The 17,900-nt window shown below is 43.5% G+C and overlaps 1 protein-coding gene across 5 annotated transcripts in view; it reads right to left on the reverse strand.

Moving 5' to 3' along the window:
* The window catches only part of KANSL1 (KAT8 regulatory NSL complex subunit 1), a 180,040-nt gene that overhangs the window by 139,877 nt on the left and 22,263 nt on the right, over positions 1–17,900 (reverse strand). For all 5 annotated transcript variants that reach the window (XM_054995409.1, XM_054995411.1, XM_054995412.1 and 2 more), the window contains exon 2: positions 11,944–13,327. In XM_054995409.1, the coding sequence (XP_054851384.1) occupies positions 11,944–13,244 (1,301 nt within the window). In that variant the 5' untranslated portion in view covers positions 13,245–13,327. The remainder of the gene's footprint in view (positions 1–11,943; positions 13,328–17,900) is intronic.

Here is a 17,900-nt window from a genome sequence, read left to right on the forward strand (position 1 = left end):
AGCCCAAGGGGAAAGGGGAGTGAAGAACTACTGGGCCCAACCTTATCAGCAGGATTGTTACACACTTCTAGCAGACATGTATTTCTGCTAGACATACATTTCAATAAACTAACAACCTCACAAACAATGCATCAGTGCATAAAACCTGCAACAAGCAAACTGAAATTTTGCAATACAGAATGTATGCTATGAATTGGGATCTCATTTTCTCCCATTCCACGGCTACTGCTTCCCCTAAAGGTAAAGGTAGTCCCCCTGTGCAAGCATTGAGTCATACTGACCCACGGGGGTACATCACATCATGATGTTTTCTTGGCAGACTTTTTACGGGGTGGTTTGCCATTGCCTTCCTCAGTCATCTACACTTTACCCCCAGGATACTGGGTACTCGTTTTACTGACCTCGGAAGGATGGAAGGCTCAGTCAACCTTGAGTTGGCTATCTGAACCCAACTTCCACCAGGATTGAACTCAGGTTGTGAGCAGAGCTTGGACTGCAGTACTGCAGCTTACCACTCTGCACCATGGGGCTACTTCCCCTTCTCTGCCCCAAATTCTCTCCCCTTTTCCTGCTTCCTTCCAACCTATCTTTATCTGCCCCCATCTAAAGCTCTCCACATCCCAAGCCTCTCCCTAGGAAAACTCTGGCCAAATTCTGCAGTGGGGAACAGACCTTTGGACACTTACCATGAAGGGTCCTCCTCCTCTGAGGTCAGGAGGACATCTTGGGTGATTCCCACCATCCAATTTGGGAGGCAGGAAGTTGAATATTTTTCTTCCTCTTCCCTTGGTGCGTTGGACCACCCTCTCTTCAGGTGACTCCCCACAGCCATTTATTCTCTGTACAACAAAACTAATCTATAGTGAGGAATATATCCTTTAAAGGGAAGAAATGAGAACAAGACCAAAAAACAGAGTTAGAATAGAATAGAAAGTATGACAGTAATGGGACCAAGAAGGATTGATCCTCTACAGTAAAGATGGTCTGTCCGAAGATCTTGGGAGGACAAGATGTCCTCCTGACCTCAGAGGAGAAGGACCCTTAATGGTAAGTGTCCACAGGTCCTTTCACCCTTTGAGGCGGAGGACATCTTGGGTGCTCCCAAAGCACTTCCTTACATCCCGGGTGGGGTAAGATCTTCGTCCTCAACTACATGTTGAAGTACCCTTCTGCCAAAGGCTGCATCTGCTGATGCATAAGTATGTAGATGGTAGTGCTTGATGAAGATCGACAATGAGGACCAAGTGGCTGCTTTACATATGTCTTCTACTGAAGTGCTCTTTCTAAGAGCTGCGTCGGTTGTGGCGCTTCTTGCTGAGTGTGCTGTAATCCCTGTAGGGATGTCCAGTTTGAGGTCCTTGTACGCTTCTCTGATGCATGTCTTGATGCTATATGCAATTGTTGCAGCCGACGTGCGTTGCCCTAGCTTTGGAGGTGTAATATTAACGAACAGAGAGTCCGTCTGATGAATATGCTCTGTTCTGATCAGGTATGCCTTGAGGACTCTTCTCACATCTAGGTTGTGCCGTTCCCGTTCTTTTGCATGTTTTGGATTTGGACAGAGGGATGGCAAATTGATCTCTTGCAAGCGATAAATTTTGAGTACGCTTTAGGTAAGAACATCCGTGTCCGTTCTCAATACGACTTTGTCTTTATGAAATACGCACAAGTCTGGACGTATGGATAGTGCTGACATTTCGGAGATGCGCCACTAAGAAGATCGTCTTCAGCTTCAATCATCTCTGATATGTCCCCTAGAGGTTCGAAGGGAGGTCTGGTAAAAGCTGTCAAAACCACATGGAGATGCCATGTAGGAAAACGGTGTATCGTTGAAGGGTTCAGCAGGGTCGCTCCCCAAAGGAATCTGTGGACCTGTGGATGTAGTGCGAGTGGGTGTTTCTCCATTGTAGGTACGACAGTGCTGATTGCTGCTATCTGTTTCTTTATGGTTGCTGATTTCAGACCTCTATTGAGGCCCTCCTGCAGGAAACTCAGGATACTTCCTAGTGATGGACTCCTTGGATCTATCCTCTTACGTCTACACCATTGGATGAATGACTTCCACATGGAGTTGTATATTCTTGTCGTGGACTTCCTTCTGGAAGCTAAGTGTGTATTTATTATTTCTGGAGGATAGCCCTTCTGTTGGAGGGATTCCCGTTCAATTTCCACTCTGTCAAGGACAACCACTCTGGATGTAGATGCCATATTGGGCCCTGCTGTAGTAGGTCCAGTTGTACCAGGAGGTGGAAGGGAGTCACGTTGGACATGAGTTGTATGGTCGAGAACCAAGGTCTCCTTGGCCAACATGGAGCTACTACAATTAATGTTGCTTTCTGTTCCCTTATCTTCCTCAGAAGTTTGGGGATCATCGGGAGGGGAGGGGTAAAGAAGTCCCTTGGGCCACTGAGAGGTCAGAGCATTCGTGCCTTCCGCTTTTGGGTGGTAGTACCTTGCAAAGAACCTTGGTGCCTGATGGTTCAGGTGTGACGCAAACAGATCCACTTTTGGCATCCCAAAATGGGTTGAGAGGAGGCGGAATATTTCCCTCTTGAGGGATTATTCCCCTAGGTGAAGGGATTCCTTGCTCAGCCAGTCCACGTGGATGTTGTGAACTCCCTTGATGTGTTCTGCTCGAATGGAGAGAAGGTTGCTCTCTGCCTGGCTGATGATTTTGTTCACCTCCAGTTGTAACCGAGAAGATCTGGTTCCCTCTTGCTTGTTGATGTAGGTTTTGGTCGTGATGTTGTCCGTGCAGACGAGTACATGGTTGTTTGATATGAGTCCTGAAGTGTTTCAATGCTAGGTATACAGCTCTCATTTCCAGAACACTGATGGGTAGCGTTTCTTCCCTCTCTGTCCACAGACCCTGGATCGTGGATCCCTCCAGAGTAGATCTCCAACCCGATAAGCTGGCATCTGTGAATATTTGTATAAAGCGAGGTGTGAGGAAACTGTTCCCTTGGAATTGATAGTCCATCATCGAAACTGTCCTTGACTGTTTGTGGGACCCTCAACTTGATGAATTTTTCTGTGCTATTTGTAGCTGAAAGGGTCTCAGAAAGGACTGCAGCAGTCTGATGTGGAAGTGTCCCCAAGAAACTGCTTCTGCGTCTGCTACCAGCAGACCCAATAGCTTGGCTAGTTCCATCAGGACAGAGAATGGCTGACTGATCACATTTGAGGCTAACTGTCTGGTTTTGAGCCTCTTTTCCTTGGTGAGGAAAAAATCCTCGAGTGTTTATAATCAGGCCTAGGTGTTCCAGACACTGAGACGGATTCAAGGAACACTTGGCCGAGTTTATCAAGAATCCAGGTCCTCTAGGAATTGGATAATGAAGGCCGTGTCCTGGGGAGGTTTCTCTTCAGCTAGACCATATTAGTATGTCATCCAAGTATGGATGTAGATGGAATCCCATTTCCTGAGTTTTACTAATGGAGCTATGCGGATCTTGGTGAAGACCCTTGGGGCGGTAGTCAGACCGAAGGGCACTGCACAAAACTGAAGATGAATGTCCTCTGCGCAGAACCTTAGGTACTGTCGGTGAGTTGGGGCAATGGGTACATGCAGGTATGCCTCCGTCAGGTCTATTGACATCAGGAATTCTCCCGGTTGGAGGGCCTCTGCAATAGAACAAAGTGTTTCCATCCAAAAGTGTTGTATCTTGATGAACCAATTCATGTACTTGAGGTCTAAGATGGATTTCCAATCTCCGTTCCTCTTCGGAACTGTGAAGAAGATTGAGTATACACCTCTTCCTCTCTCATCGTGAGGAACTGGTTCTACCACCCAGATGTCTATTAGATGTCAGATGGCCTTGATTGTGAATCTGTGTGGGTTCTTTTTGCACGAGGAAATTATAAATTGCTCCGGTAGAAATGATGCAAATTCTATTGAATAGCCGTTGGACACTACTTCTCTGATCCAGGTGTCCGCCTTGTGTTTTTTCCATATTTGCTGAAAGAGAAGTAGTTTGCCCCCCACCAGAGCATTCAGTGAGTCAGGGTTTTGGCCCCTTGTCCTCTGAGTCGCACCTGCTGCTGCAGTTCACTTGTTGTCCTGGGGATCTGGCCTGAAAGGGTTCCTGAGAGACTGGATTCCCTGAAGTTCCAGAAGGGCTTAGACTCTTGACAATTTCCGGAAAGCGTGTGATGCGATCAAAATGGTAGGAAGCCAAATGATTGTCTCTCTGTTCTCTTCAAGGACTTTGGAAGGGCCTTCTTTTTGCCCTTGGTTTCGACAAGTATTTTTTCTAGATGGTCACCGAAAAGTTTTCCTCCCTGAAACGGATAGGACATCAAAATGACTTTTGACTGGATGTTTGCTGGCCAGGCTCTGAGCCACAGGAGACGTTGGGTCACCGTGGTAGAAGCCATATCTCTGGAGAAGAAAGACAGAACATCTAGTGTTGCATCAGCAGTGAACGTGCTGGCCTTGAGTATTATTCTATTGGCTCCTTCCAGGAGGCATTTGTTGTTTCCTGGGAGGAGCTGAATCAGTCTTCTGACCCACACAAACACACAAACGACAGAAGCTCTGGACACTATTGATGCTGTGGCGGAGGCCTCGATTGCCATGGCCATTGCCTCATGTGATCTCCTCAGGGCCACTTCTCCCTTTTTGTCCAGGTTGTTCTTTATTGTCCCCTGCCCAGACTGTAGAGGTGCTACCGGGCCATTGATGACTGGTAGCTGTAACAGCTCATCAGCAAAGTTAGGCAATGTATACAGCTTTTTTTAGTGAGTTAGGGAACTGTTTGCATGTGGCTGGCACAGTCCATTTCACCTTTAGTTGGCGTTCAAAATATTCAGGGAAAGGGAATACTTTGGTTTTATCATCAGCCCTGGGAAAGAACTCCCCATTTCCCTTGGGTCTTGTTTTGGAGTCCTCTAGCCTGGACCCCTCCTTCTCCCCCCGACTGCCCTCTTGAAGCTCCAATGCTGAGAGGATTTTTGTTAGAAGGTATTGATAATCCTCTGGCTGGAATAGCCTATGAGACTGTTCAGGGGTAGGTAACTCTTCCTCCTCGTGTTCCTCGGGCAAAAAATCCCCTTGGTCCAAGTCCTCTTTAGGAGACGAATCGTCCTCCAGCCAATTAGCAATTTTTTCTGCAGTGGTGCCCTGAGCTTGTTTTGTGGCTGCCTTGGTGGACCACTGAGATTGCAACTCCCCTGGGGAATCGTCTCAGGATGGCAAAGAGACAAGATCTCCTCCCGCATAGTCTGCTGGATTGCTGACAAAAATTCTGGGGGTAAAATGTTGGAGGAAGCACTTATATGGTCCTTGCGAACCTCTTTGTTGGAGCTCTGATTGTTGTAGTTGAGGTTCCGCTGATTTTTTCCCACCGGGAGATTGGCAAGCGTGATGCTTTTTGGCAGGAAAACGGTTGTAGCATCTTCGTTTCCCACCGAAACGGAGCTCCGAGCTTCGGCACCACTCTCAGTCGACCGGCAGGGCTGTGTAGCTTTAATGGGATCCCTTGTGGACAGACAGAGCCGTTTTAAGGGCTGACTCTCTGCCGGAGTTGCTTCTCCGCTGGGGAATCGCACAAGCCTAGGAGGCATGCCAGTGCCGGCTGAGCATGTTCCCGCCGCCAGAAGGACAGCTCCCTGTGAACAGCTCGTCGCCCTTTCCATAAAGCTGTCCTCTGAGTCCGATGACTCATTAGAAGCCATAGTCCTATGTGTTTCTCTAGCCAAGGCGAAAGGAAATGGAAAGGGAAGGAGTTCCAGGTACTGTTTAGAAAGTGAAAGAAGTGAGGAAAAGAAAAAAGGAGAATAAGATTATAGAGATGGAAGAAAGGTAGCTGAGCTAGCCTACTGAAGAACTGCTCTCCTCGGAGGTAGGAACAGAACTGAGAGGGTGGTCCCACGCACCAAGGGAAGAGGAAGAAAAAGATTCAACTTCCTGCCTCCCCGACTGGATGGTGGGAATCACCCAAGATGTCCTCCGCCTCAGAGGGAGAACCTACAAGAACTTGCAGGGGTACCTCAATTTCCTTTGTATCACCCCTTGCCACACTATTTCCTCTTTCCTGTCTCCTCCTTGCAGCCCCATATCCTCACCTTTCCCTTCTTCCTTCTCACCCACACAGACCTATCTTTTATTCCCCCTTCCCATCTATCATTCATTTACTTCAATTATATCCGACTTTTCTCTTCAATGGAGACTCAAAGCAGCTTACATCATTCTCCTCTCCTCATTTTAGGTAGGTCAGGCTGAGTGATTCAGATTACTTTATTACAGCACTTAGCCAGTACATTTACCATAGAAGATCAGGCTGAGTGTATAAGCTGGCCCAAAGTCACCCAGCAAGATTCCACAGACAAGTGGAGATTCAAACCCGAGTCTCCTAGATCCTAATCTAAAACTCTAACCATTACACCACCCTGATTTTCATGGATAGGCTGCTGCTGAACAGCAGCAAGCAGCCAGGCTTGGGTGATTTATGCAAGTCATGTGATAGCAAGTTATCAGTGGCTGCTGCTGGCTTGGCCCCAATGAGTCCTTCCTCAAAGGCTTAGACATCCCTCGAGGGCCATACTCCCTCCTCAGCTTTTTACTAGCAGAAGCCAAGGTTTGAAGGCTGGCAATACCTGTTGTGGTTGCTGAACATCTGTCTCTTAAAAGCTACAGGTGGTACTTCTATCATTTTTTAATCCCCAATGTGTTTTTTAAAGATTTCAGTGCCATGGGGCAGTTTGGGCTCACTGAGAGTAAGGACTCCTCAGAAGGAGAGGAGCCTCGTGTAGCCAGCCCTGACTCCTCAGAAGAAGAGGAGCTCCATGTAGCCAGCCCTGACTCCTCAGAAGGAAAGCTCCATGTAGCCAGCCCTGACTCCTCAGAAGGAGAGGAGCTCCATGAGCCAGCCCTGACTCCTCAGAAGAAGAGGTGCTCCATGTAGCCAGCCCTGACTCAACAGAAGCCGGTGATCAGGAAGAACAGTTGCTGGCTAATCAGAGTCCACAGCCAGCAGCTGAGCCAGCTCCAACACCACCAACACCCACCAGCTCCAACACCACCAGTGAAGCCCAGCCACTAGTTGCCCAAAGTCCTCAGTCAGCAGCTGAGTCAGAGGCACCAATGCCCTCCAGCTCCAACACCACTGGTAATGCACAGCCAAGGATGCCAAAATCTCCAACCTCACCCAGAGAATGCCGCAGACAAAAGCAGTGTGTGGAGCTGCAGGAGAGGCAGCAAAGTGCACGCCTCCTGGCCAGACGCCAGCTGCTTGTTGAGAGCAATGAGGAGTGAGCACAGGATAGCTCCCAAGCAGCTGGCTGCAAGCCCAGCCTGTCTATAAAGCCCAGCCACAGAAGACCAGGAGGCGTGGAAGCAACACATCAGAATCCTGCTCTGACTGTGACCACTCTGCTGAATCTTGCCTTGCTGTGTGACCCCTGGACTGTGCTTTGAGCTTGCTTCTCGATCACCCTTTCTCTGACTGGTAACTAACCTACGGACCTCCTGACTTGGCTTTCAGATTCTGGACTTTGGACTTGAAACACTCACCTGGCTTTGTACTCGTACACCAACCTTGGACTGGACTCAGACTATCCTGCCTGTGCTGACCCGGCCCATGACATTCAGATTTCTCTGCAAACCTGGGGCATTTCTCAGATTTGCACACAGCTTGGTCTATTCAGTCTATGGCCCCAATCTCTAGATTTAAGTACCCACAGATTGGGGCATATTAAGAATTAGATATAATGATGACAACACTATCAATTCAAGGTACCACATACAAAGCCCTACATGGCCTTGGTCACATGTATCCGCGGGACCACTTCTTCATCTACATTCCACCACAACAGCTTGGCGCATTTGTTCAGGACCTTCTGCAGGAGCCACCCTGCAAACAGACAAGATCACAACAACCACACACATGCTTTCTCTACTGTGACCTCCACTCCGTGGAATGGCCTGCTTGAGGTCAGGAGGGCTCCTACATTTCTGTCATTCTGCAAACTATGTAAAACAAGAGTTTATTCAGATAACTTTTCAATAAAGGTGATTAGGCTGTGAATGGTTCTGCAGACTATACCACTGCATACAGGATGTATTATCTGTAGTCACTGCCAGTATTACCCTGTAGTCACTGCACTGTTTTCTACTGATGTAATACCATTTTTTCTTCATTATATTTGGACTTCCATATCACATCTAATATGCAATGCTTATGCAGATCCCTGTAATCATACAGCAAAAATAATTTTGACTGTTGTGAAAGGGAACTGGTTGTGTCTGGGCAGTGGGAGACAAAAAGTCATACCTGATAAACACTATAGTGGATTCCTAGCTTAGGCCAACCATAGAAGCCCCACAGCATCATGAAATGTAGACCCCACGGGGCTGCAAGATGCTTGGCCAGTTAAGACAGCAAACATAAGCTCAACAATGTCCAAGAATAATTCTGCAGACAGCACTTGCAAAATGCTGTACATGGATCTGTTGGCAGAGCTACAACAAATGCTTCCTTGCAGGGATCAAACTATTCAGCTCTAATCAGAATCCCTCCTCCCCAATCACTTGCATTACAGGTAAATCTTATTCTCCCTATGAAGATACTGGCCCCAGCAGTATCACCAGAACCTCTGGGAGCTTGCCTCAGTTGCTTCAGCAGAGAACCAACCCTGCATGCTTAGTGAAATGGACTGGGGTGCTACATAGATATCTGAAGGCTCCCGGGGGGTGGGGGTGGGGATGTTCAACCACAAGGATTTCCTCTCCAGCTTTACTGATTGAAAAATTAGGACATTTGAGGAAGCACCGAAAACAACTCTTATGAAATAGTTTCTCTTTTGGAATGAATGAGATGCATTTTACGACCAAGTTTAACATGCCCAGAATGTGTAGGATGAAAACATTGTACATAAGACAATCTACTGCATTTGATCATGGTAATTCCCATGTACAATATAGAAATATACATTTTCATGGATCTGTTTGTTGTATAAATTTGAATAAACCTGGCAAGAATTAACATGCTTTAATGTGTTTAACAATTACACATTATTAGAGAATTCAGTGTTTAACTTGATACTCAAATATGCTGGTAGACTTCTTGTGACTGTAAAAGACTATTTGTCTAAAAAATGTACTCATGTGTTTACTACAAAATATGTTTTCTAATTTCAAGATTTTCCTCCTACCTCTCAGGTGGCAAATATTAAGATACATGTGCTAAGGTGGCATGGCATGTAGCTGTTTACAGGCTTTTTGTAAGTATGAGCTATATTTGCAATCTTGCTTGTAGAAAACAAAGACATTTATTATACTTTTAAATTCCATAAATATGCCAAATAGTATAATTTTATATGTTAAGTAATAAATGATGGATTTATGTTCTTAAAGCATTAAAATAAGTTTGACAGGCAAGTTAAGTACTGCATATATTTCAACCCCCCTCGCCCTACCAATGAAAGAAAACGTTTGTGTTTTTCTCTTGGCTTCAGCATATTTAGTAATTTTACATCTCTAATTCTATACCTCTCTCAGGGCCCCACATAATTAAGATCTTATTTGTTTTTACTATATTCTGACATTCATCCCACCCACTTCAATTCAAGCATTCTATCTATAGCTACAACATAAACAATGGTCTCTTTGAAAAATTATTTCCTAGGTTACCAGGCCCTAGAACCAGAGTGGGTAAAATGTCAGCCGAAATCCACTGGTCAACCATGGAACAGATCGCAATGGAATTATCTAGTCTCAGCATTTGTAAAACAGACAATCCTTTTTAGCTTATTAAAATCCTATGGCAGGAAAGCTCCCACTTCCCTGGCTTTCTGCAAACTATGCAAAACTGAATTATTCAAGAGGGCTTTTTACTCAGATAGGAGGGCTGTGTTGTAAGGAAGCACTCTTAAAAGAGAGGCATTAAGTAAAGCGATAGGGAGTAGACTTACTACAATGTAGTATCTGTTGCTGTAAGTATGATCCTACTGGATAGTTTCTATGTTGTTTAGTGTCAGTCTTAGAATTACTTATGTTTTGTTTTAGCATTTCTTCAACTCTGCAGTAGATTCTTATTAATTTCAAAACTCTTCAAATTTGCATTTATATACCCAATTACATTTTTTATTGAAATGTGTTTGAAACTGACTGTACTCACTCTCACTGTGTAATCCGCCTTAAGTCTCAGTGAAGAAGGCAGACTATAAATAATGTAAATAAATATACAAGTGACTTCACATGCAGTTTTGTAGTGAGGCTGACCTCCTTGACTATACTGCACTGCTTGCATTTTTAGTTCCTGCTTTGTACTTGTGACACAGCTATAGAGTATTATGTTACATTTATCCATTTTACCCACTTATAGGCCAAAAGATGACTGGTAGTAAACTGACATGATGGTGGATAGGACTGCTTGTTGGCCGAAGATTTGAGGAACACAGGACTCCTCCCCGAACCACCATTTTGTGACTGACACCAGCTGGTGGATCCCAAGGTTCCTGTTTGGTTTTGAACAAATCTCCCATGAGAAACTGGCCCACCCATTCAACAAGACTGAACCTATTGTGAGGCCCCAATATTGCTGGTTCTCTTGATAATCCAAGACCTCAGGCAGATATTCCTGACTGACAAGCACTGACATGTGCACCCACAGGATAGACCAGTTCACAAAGACCATACAGCTTTCAACTAATGGCCAGACAGTCACACTCCAAATTAAGTTATTAAAAGGAACTGACAAAAAGGCTGGGTGAGGCTGATGTAAATATTGGACAGCCAAGGTTATTTATAAATCCCACTCCCAATGAAAACTATAAATGAGTTTACAGAGCAAAGGGCAAAAAGGGCTATTGTTCCTTTCAATATTACATGTAGTTGTTGCTTTATTTTCATCCTCTCTCTCTTTCTATTACTTCTCCAACTCTACACAGGCATTGCTAAAAGAGTAAAAGGTAGTGATCTTTTTTTTCTATTCACCTACATTTTCCTCTCCAAGCCCTTTCAAGTTTTCATCCTAATTCTTGGTAATTGTTTATCAGACAAGACATAAACCTTGCAAGACTTTGATGCAGAAGGAATTTACATGTGTCAAAATCATTCATGGGTCATGGTTACCACCCAACCCCCTCCCCCTCAATTTTTACTAGTTTACACCAGGTATTAAGGATTAACTTCTTCCAGCAGGGACAACTGAACATCAGCAATCTCCATCTTCCACATAAAGTGTTATTTACAGAGACCCTAACTGATTCATTATAAGAAAGTTAATGGCAGAACCCTGCCAATTTTAATTATACGTTCAAATAATCTAAGATTAACTATTTTGACCACCTCCGTGAAACAGAACTGAATTTTAATCTAAATCAGAAAGATGAGTAAGATGGACTAGATGGGAGCAAATAGGGAAGAGAAAAAGAGTAGGACAGGTTGGAGTTCCTCCATTACTTTTACACTGAATGTACAGTCTGAGATAAAAATAGATGAGGTTATTCCATCCAACTAAAACTAAGTAACTGAGTTTAGATTGGATCTTATCACTCTTCTTCATGATACTCACTTAGCATAGTTAATTTATTTTATGTATGTTACTTTATTTATTTATTTAACTAAAGAATGTATACCCTACATTTCCACACAGTTCAAGACAGCATACAAAATGATTTAAGAATGTCCACATTAAAACCAAGATAAAATCTCTCTCCCTCCCTTCTTAAAAGATGCCTGTCCTTGAGCCCTGGCAAATCTGCAAGACTTATAGCACCTCCTGAATATCTCCAAGTAGGGGGTTCTGTGTACCTCCTCAGGGAGCCTATTCCACAGAGCAGGGGTCATGATGCAAAAGGCTCAGGCTCTGGTCAATGCCAGACAGGCCACCCTAAGTGGTGGGATAATCAAATCTATCTTTTAGAATAAATCCTAAATCTGAAAATGTAAAGTAGTTTTGGGTGTTGCTCCTTCCCCACCCCAAGCCTGGTGGTACTCACAGTGGTATGTGGCACTGTTCAGTGTCTGCTTTGGTCAGTTCCTCCTCTTCAATATCAGACTCCCCTCCTGAGCTGCTGTCTGTAACGTCAGAGTCAAACGCTTGCTCACAGGATCGCAGGTTAGCCATCCCACTGGCAGTAAACCTCTCCAGTTCCTCTGAGATAGAGTCATTTTTTAGGAAGCTGCTCAGTCCTTCTGAAGTATTTGTCTCACTTGCAGCTTTCCTCAAAGCTGCTTCTGCCTTGCGGGTCAGCATCAGCTGACTCCGGTGTCTCAAAGAGTCCAAAGCTGGCAACTTGCTCAGAGTCTTCTCCAAGAATCCACCCAGCTGTTGCTGGATATGTCGCTCCACCTGCTTGGCCTGCACCACCTGTAAGCGCTTTTGGAGCCTGCGAGCACGATTTTCAATGTCTACCTGCCGCCGCAACAGTACCTTTGTCCTCATATCAGAATCCAGGGTGCTGAAGGAGTTGTTTGGCAGAGAGATCTTCTGCTCTTCAGGTTTGCTGCTCCCAAGCTCAGAAGGAGCAGGCACACCAGATAATGTCAACAACCTGTTTTCTCCACTGCCCCCTTCATACCCATGTTCCGGAGAATTCAGGGTTCGTTTATTTGCAATGCCATTATTGCTAAGTAGAGCTGCATGCTCTGCATCAAGATTTCTGTGTGGAAGAGTGCAATTCGTCAAACCTGATTTCAGGTCCCCCAAATCAGAACCCCCAGGCCTATTAGAATCAATATCCTGGAGGGTGGCAGAAGGGACAGCACGCTTCCCGCCATTAAGTGAAGCAGAGTTTTCATGATCAGAACTGTTACTCTTAGCTAACTTTTTAGCCAATCCATTGACAGGTGCTTGCGGCAGAGGTGTCTGATTACTCGTGCTCATGGTTTTTAGGTTTTCCAAGGAAAACTCCAACACTGGTTGCCTCCCCAACAAGTCACTAGTTTTCAAGAAGGACTGTGATAACAGAGAGTGAGACTTAAGGACTGTCTGTTTTTTGAAGACCCCTTGAAGCTTCAAAGACTCCTTTGGAGGAACAGATTTTACATCCGAACAGAGGTAGGATGCCACCAGGGGTTGCAGCTTTCCCAGCTCTTCCTTTGTTGGGTTATTTCGAAAATCTAGGCTGGAATCCTCAGCTTTCCTTTTGGTGCCGTTGGTGGTGACAAGTATGTTGTTGGCGTTGCCGTTGTTCTCGGCACTGCCAGGAGACAGGGCGGAGGATGGGGGAGCCAGTTTGAACCGGATGTGGTGAGCTTCAGCTGCTGCGTCAGTGAGAGCGGGCGCCATAGTAGCCATTCAGCACCGAGAGACGGGAAGTCCAACCTCTCCCGTTGCAGAGGCCAGCTCTGCTGTTTCCTACTGCCTCGCCAGAGGACAGCCTAAAAAAAAAAATAAAATGTGTTATTAGGACAGACAAAATACTATTATCAGAAGTGCTGAAATCTTTCTCTTTATCAAAGTTTGGCAAACTAAAGATAGCAAGGTGTTAAGTGGGAAGGAGAAGCAATGAGGTAAGGGAAAGAGTCAAATGCAATAAAGGACAAGTGGTCAAGGACTGGAGGAAAAGATTAAAAGGAGAATGACTGTGAAGGAGAGGCACACCAAACATACTAAGTTTTACATATTAAGCAGGTTGCCCTGCAGTGCAGGAAAGCTGAAAGCTTGGCACTACCACTGCTGAAAGGTGACTGGGGTGGACAGTCATATTTAGCACCAACACACACACACAAATAAATAAATTCAAAGTTTTTCCAAATGGACCCAAACCCAACTCCTTCACACAGAAAGCAATAATCCATTTTAAAAAGTAGTTTAATTTTTAGAAGCCCAAGAGACTCCTTTGAGAATAGTAACAGGAAGAAACTGAGGGAGGGTTCTGGGAGTAATAGTTCCACCATCCCCTCTACATTTATTTTAACTGAAAATGTAAACCACTGATTGTAATGTATATTAGAGTTTTTACTGTTATCGTGATTGTCGCATTATGATATTGATGCTGGTATTTTTATGTAAATTGCTAAGGCTGTGAGCTAATGAAATAAAGCTGATGATGATGATGTTTTACCCAGAAGACGACTATGGGGAAAAAACGTAGCTGAAGATGGATTTCTTGAACGTTTTAAGACATGTGTTCAAATGTTAAATTCAATGCATTTGTTCAAATCATGGCCTTAAACTGCTCCTCAAAACTTGCGAACTCCAAAGAGGAGGCATTTGGTCAAAGAAAACCCCGAGTCTTTATCAGTGAGTCTCAACTCAGTAAAAACTAAACAACGCATAAGAGTACCTTGCTGGTTAAGTCCAAAGTCCATCGAGTCCTGCATTCTGTTTCCAGCAGCAGGAAGCCAGATATTCCTGGACCCTCATGAACAGGGAAGGTTATTGCCATACGATTTCGCACCATTTGCTTAACTCAGAGATATACTGCCTCTGAATATGGTAAGTTTTATTTTAAAGTCATGACTCCTCCAATACACAAGTACTCTCTGAATATCTTATCCTATGCAAGACACAGTAAAAGGAATTTAACAATTTCCTTTCCTGAGATCTAAATCTGCCATCAATGAATTCCACTGAGTGCCCATGAGCTGAACAAAAAAGGGGGGCGATTAGTATTCGTCTAGCTATTCTTTTCCACCATCCATAATCATATGGTCTTCCACCATCCATAATCATATGGTTTTCTGTCCCCCACTACTTTATAGAAAGAAGCCCACTAAACAATTTAGCCTTTCCTCAAAGGGAAGTGCTTCAAATATATCCATGTTGGCAGTAATTCTTGGAAAGGAAATCTATTCTGTCCCCTCAAGTAGGCAGTTATGATACACAGAGTTCTGGGATGTCAGAATATTACTACATGCGAACAAATTGAAAAAAATTATTTTCCCTCAAATAAATATTAGTAATATTTTAACAGGATTAATGCTGCAGTGACAGAAGTTTGACACCTTATTCTTCATTAAGTGCATTTAAACTGGTTAACAAGTTTTATTGTTAGCATTTTGAGCAGGAACTGAACCAGAATTTTCAAAACTATGCAATCCAATTTTTTAAAAATCCTTCAATTCCTTCATCAGGAACTAAGATACCAAATGGGCGGTGGTGGCAGCTGGGGGCGGGGGGGGGGGGTTAACCTGGGTATCTCAATGGTTCAGAACAACGAGGAATTCAAAGCAAGAGTCCATCGGGGATCATAGTGGACTTCCTTAGAACTCCAAGTTCACTTGACTTCCCCCCTTTTCACCTGTGCACAGGGCTGGCATCTAGTAATCTAAAATAATTTCACGGTAATCTGAAACATTTTTTTAATTGAGAAAGCGACTGTTTTCTTCATCATTTAATCTCTCCAGGCTTTTCCTCTTAAGAAATGTTTATTATTAACAGGAATTCCCAGTATGTTTTGCCAAAACTTGGGGCATCTATGAAAGTTAATTACTTCTTGATGATTTAATACGATTTTAATAAAAAAGATAACTGTCTGAACTACTTCCTACCAATATGACACCAGATTGATACTTCCTACCCATACTGTGCCACCCTCACATTACATTTGAGAATGCAAACATATACTAAATTGACCAACAATGTAAATTAATGCTAGATTTAATTCATTCTAGTTGCAGTACTTGATTTCACAACATGTACTTACAAACATCCAGTACAACATCTCTGCCCATAGACAGTTCAACAAATATGTATGGCAAGCTATTTCCTGGAAGTAATTGTTACATCTTCCAGGAAAGTGCCCATTAATTTAAACTGTGGATTTTAAATCCCCTGTAGTTCTGCAGTATACTAGTTACTGGGGGGAAAACAGCTTGGGCTTGTCCTACTAAGACAAGATATAGGCATTTGTTGTTTAATTGTTCAAAGAAAAATCAGGCTGTATTGCGTCATGCTGAAACAAAAGGTTTAAATATGGAAATTCCAAGGATAAAAACTGTCATTTCAAACAAAATACCACAATTTCCCTTCTTTTACACAGCAGGATATCAATGACAGCTATGAGCTAAGGGCCACAGTTCAGAGGCAGAGCATCTAATTGACATGCAGAAAGTTCTGGGTTCAATCCTTAGCATCTCCAGTTGAAGAGGTCAGGCAACAGGTGATGTATAAGATCTCTACCTGAGACCCTGGAGAGCAGGTGCCAGTCTAAGTGGAGAATACTGACCCTGATGGACCAATGGTCTGACTCAGCATAAGGTAGCTTCATGTGTTCAAATATAAGATTAATTTAGTTCATAAGGGTATGTGTATCTTCATAATCACAAGCAATATAAAGAATGAGCACACACAAAACTTCACATCTGTAAGACTTCTTTGCTCATTATACTGATGAGGTTTAAAGGCCTTTCTTCCACATACTGGGAAGCTGGACTGTAGTTCTAGACATAGGTTTTCCAGGAAGTTAACAAAATCACTAATAAAAGCTTAACATCTGCTCAAGATACTTAATTGTATAGAAGTTCAACAAAAGCATGAAGGTATAATGCACAAGTCTCATGTTGATCACAGCTCAACTTCCACAATCTACAATGTAATCTACAATCCTGGATCCTGTTTAAATTGCATGCAAGGAAGCATGAGTTCCTCACATTCCCATGTCTCTTGACATGCTCCCCCAAATGCTATTCTTGGGGGTGTGGAAGGAGCATAAGAAGGGAGTTTAAAAGCTGCTATAGCGTGAGGGGGGAATCAGCAAAAATCACACACACACCAATTTGCATGTGTGGATTTTTTCCATGAAAGTCATTATGTAAGAAATTGACACATCAAATGAGCCTTAGGAGTTCATCAAGCCCAAACACTTTTCACACTCACACACACACACACCCCGCATTTCATATACAGATTTAAAATCAGGTCAAATACAACTCCCTGTAAAAACTTCTGGAATTATGTTCTTGCAATTTTTACCCCTTTCTAACTGACATTGAATATTTGTAAAGTTTTGATGTTCTGAGAACATTACTTGCTCTTAATATCTCCTCCCATCCCCACAATTGTATACACCTACCTCTATCGGCTCAGTTTCTATTTCTACTTTTGATGTAATATGAGTATTTCAATAATTTAAAAAAGGAACATTCATCCCAACATACTCATCAAGACCAAAATACACATGTGCGCGTGCATGCAACAAGTAAAAATCATCCCTTGGATTGGCAATAGATCCTGTATTATCGTTAATTAAGTCTTCTACTTTAGTTTTCAGGGATTTTGCTAAAATAAAGCTAACCAATAATTACCATTTCCTTCTGTCCACACACTGCTCCTTGCAGTTTTTTTCCTGCCACACCTTACCCTTGGGAAACATTATCTGCTCTGGTGATTATAAGTCATCGCTGCTCTTCAATTCTGCAATGAACTGTCTTACCAAGATCTTTGTAGATGACTCATCACTATTTCAAACTCCTATCGCTTATCACTCTCCCCTCTTCAGCACAAGAAATAGTGACATCAAGATTTTCTACAGCTAAGCCTTTCCTGCTACCTCAGTTTTATTTATGCAAGACCTTTGTGACCCTCCTTCAATTGATTCAGGAATGCCTGTAATCTTTTTTTCTCCTCTGTTCACTGGTACAATGGACAAATTCATACCCAAATAGCTCCACTACTTCATTCCACAGCTCTGGAGCTACTCTCCCCTATCTGTGGCTTCCACTCCAGAAAGGTAACACAAACAAATTCACAGATTCAACATACGGTAGATCAATTAAGTCAGCAAGAGAAAAAGCATTAAAGGAAAGAAGCCTCTCTACTTCCCCACTTTAACAACTAGCATAAAATCACTTACCATTATGTAGTGGAGGAAAAAAACAGGGCTAAATGGTAGAGTGCAAACAGTACAAAGGAACTGATTTGTTACATAGGTGTGTGTGTATATGTGTGTGTGCACACACACACCACACACCACACAGAGAGATTCAGGAAGAGAGAGTGTGTGGTGTA

This window comes from Eublepharis macularius, chromosome 12, assembly GCF_028583425.1.
Source record: "Eublepharis macularius isolate TG4126 chromosome 12, MPM_Emac_v1.0, whole genome shotgun sequence".
In the NCBI taxonomy this organism is placed as follows: Eukaryota; Metazoa; Chordata; class Lepidosauria; order Squamata; family Eublepharidae; genus Eublepharis; species Eublepharis macularius.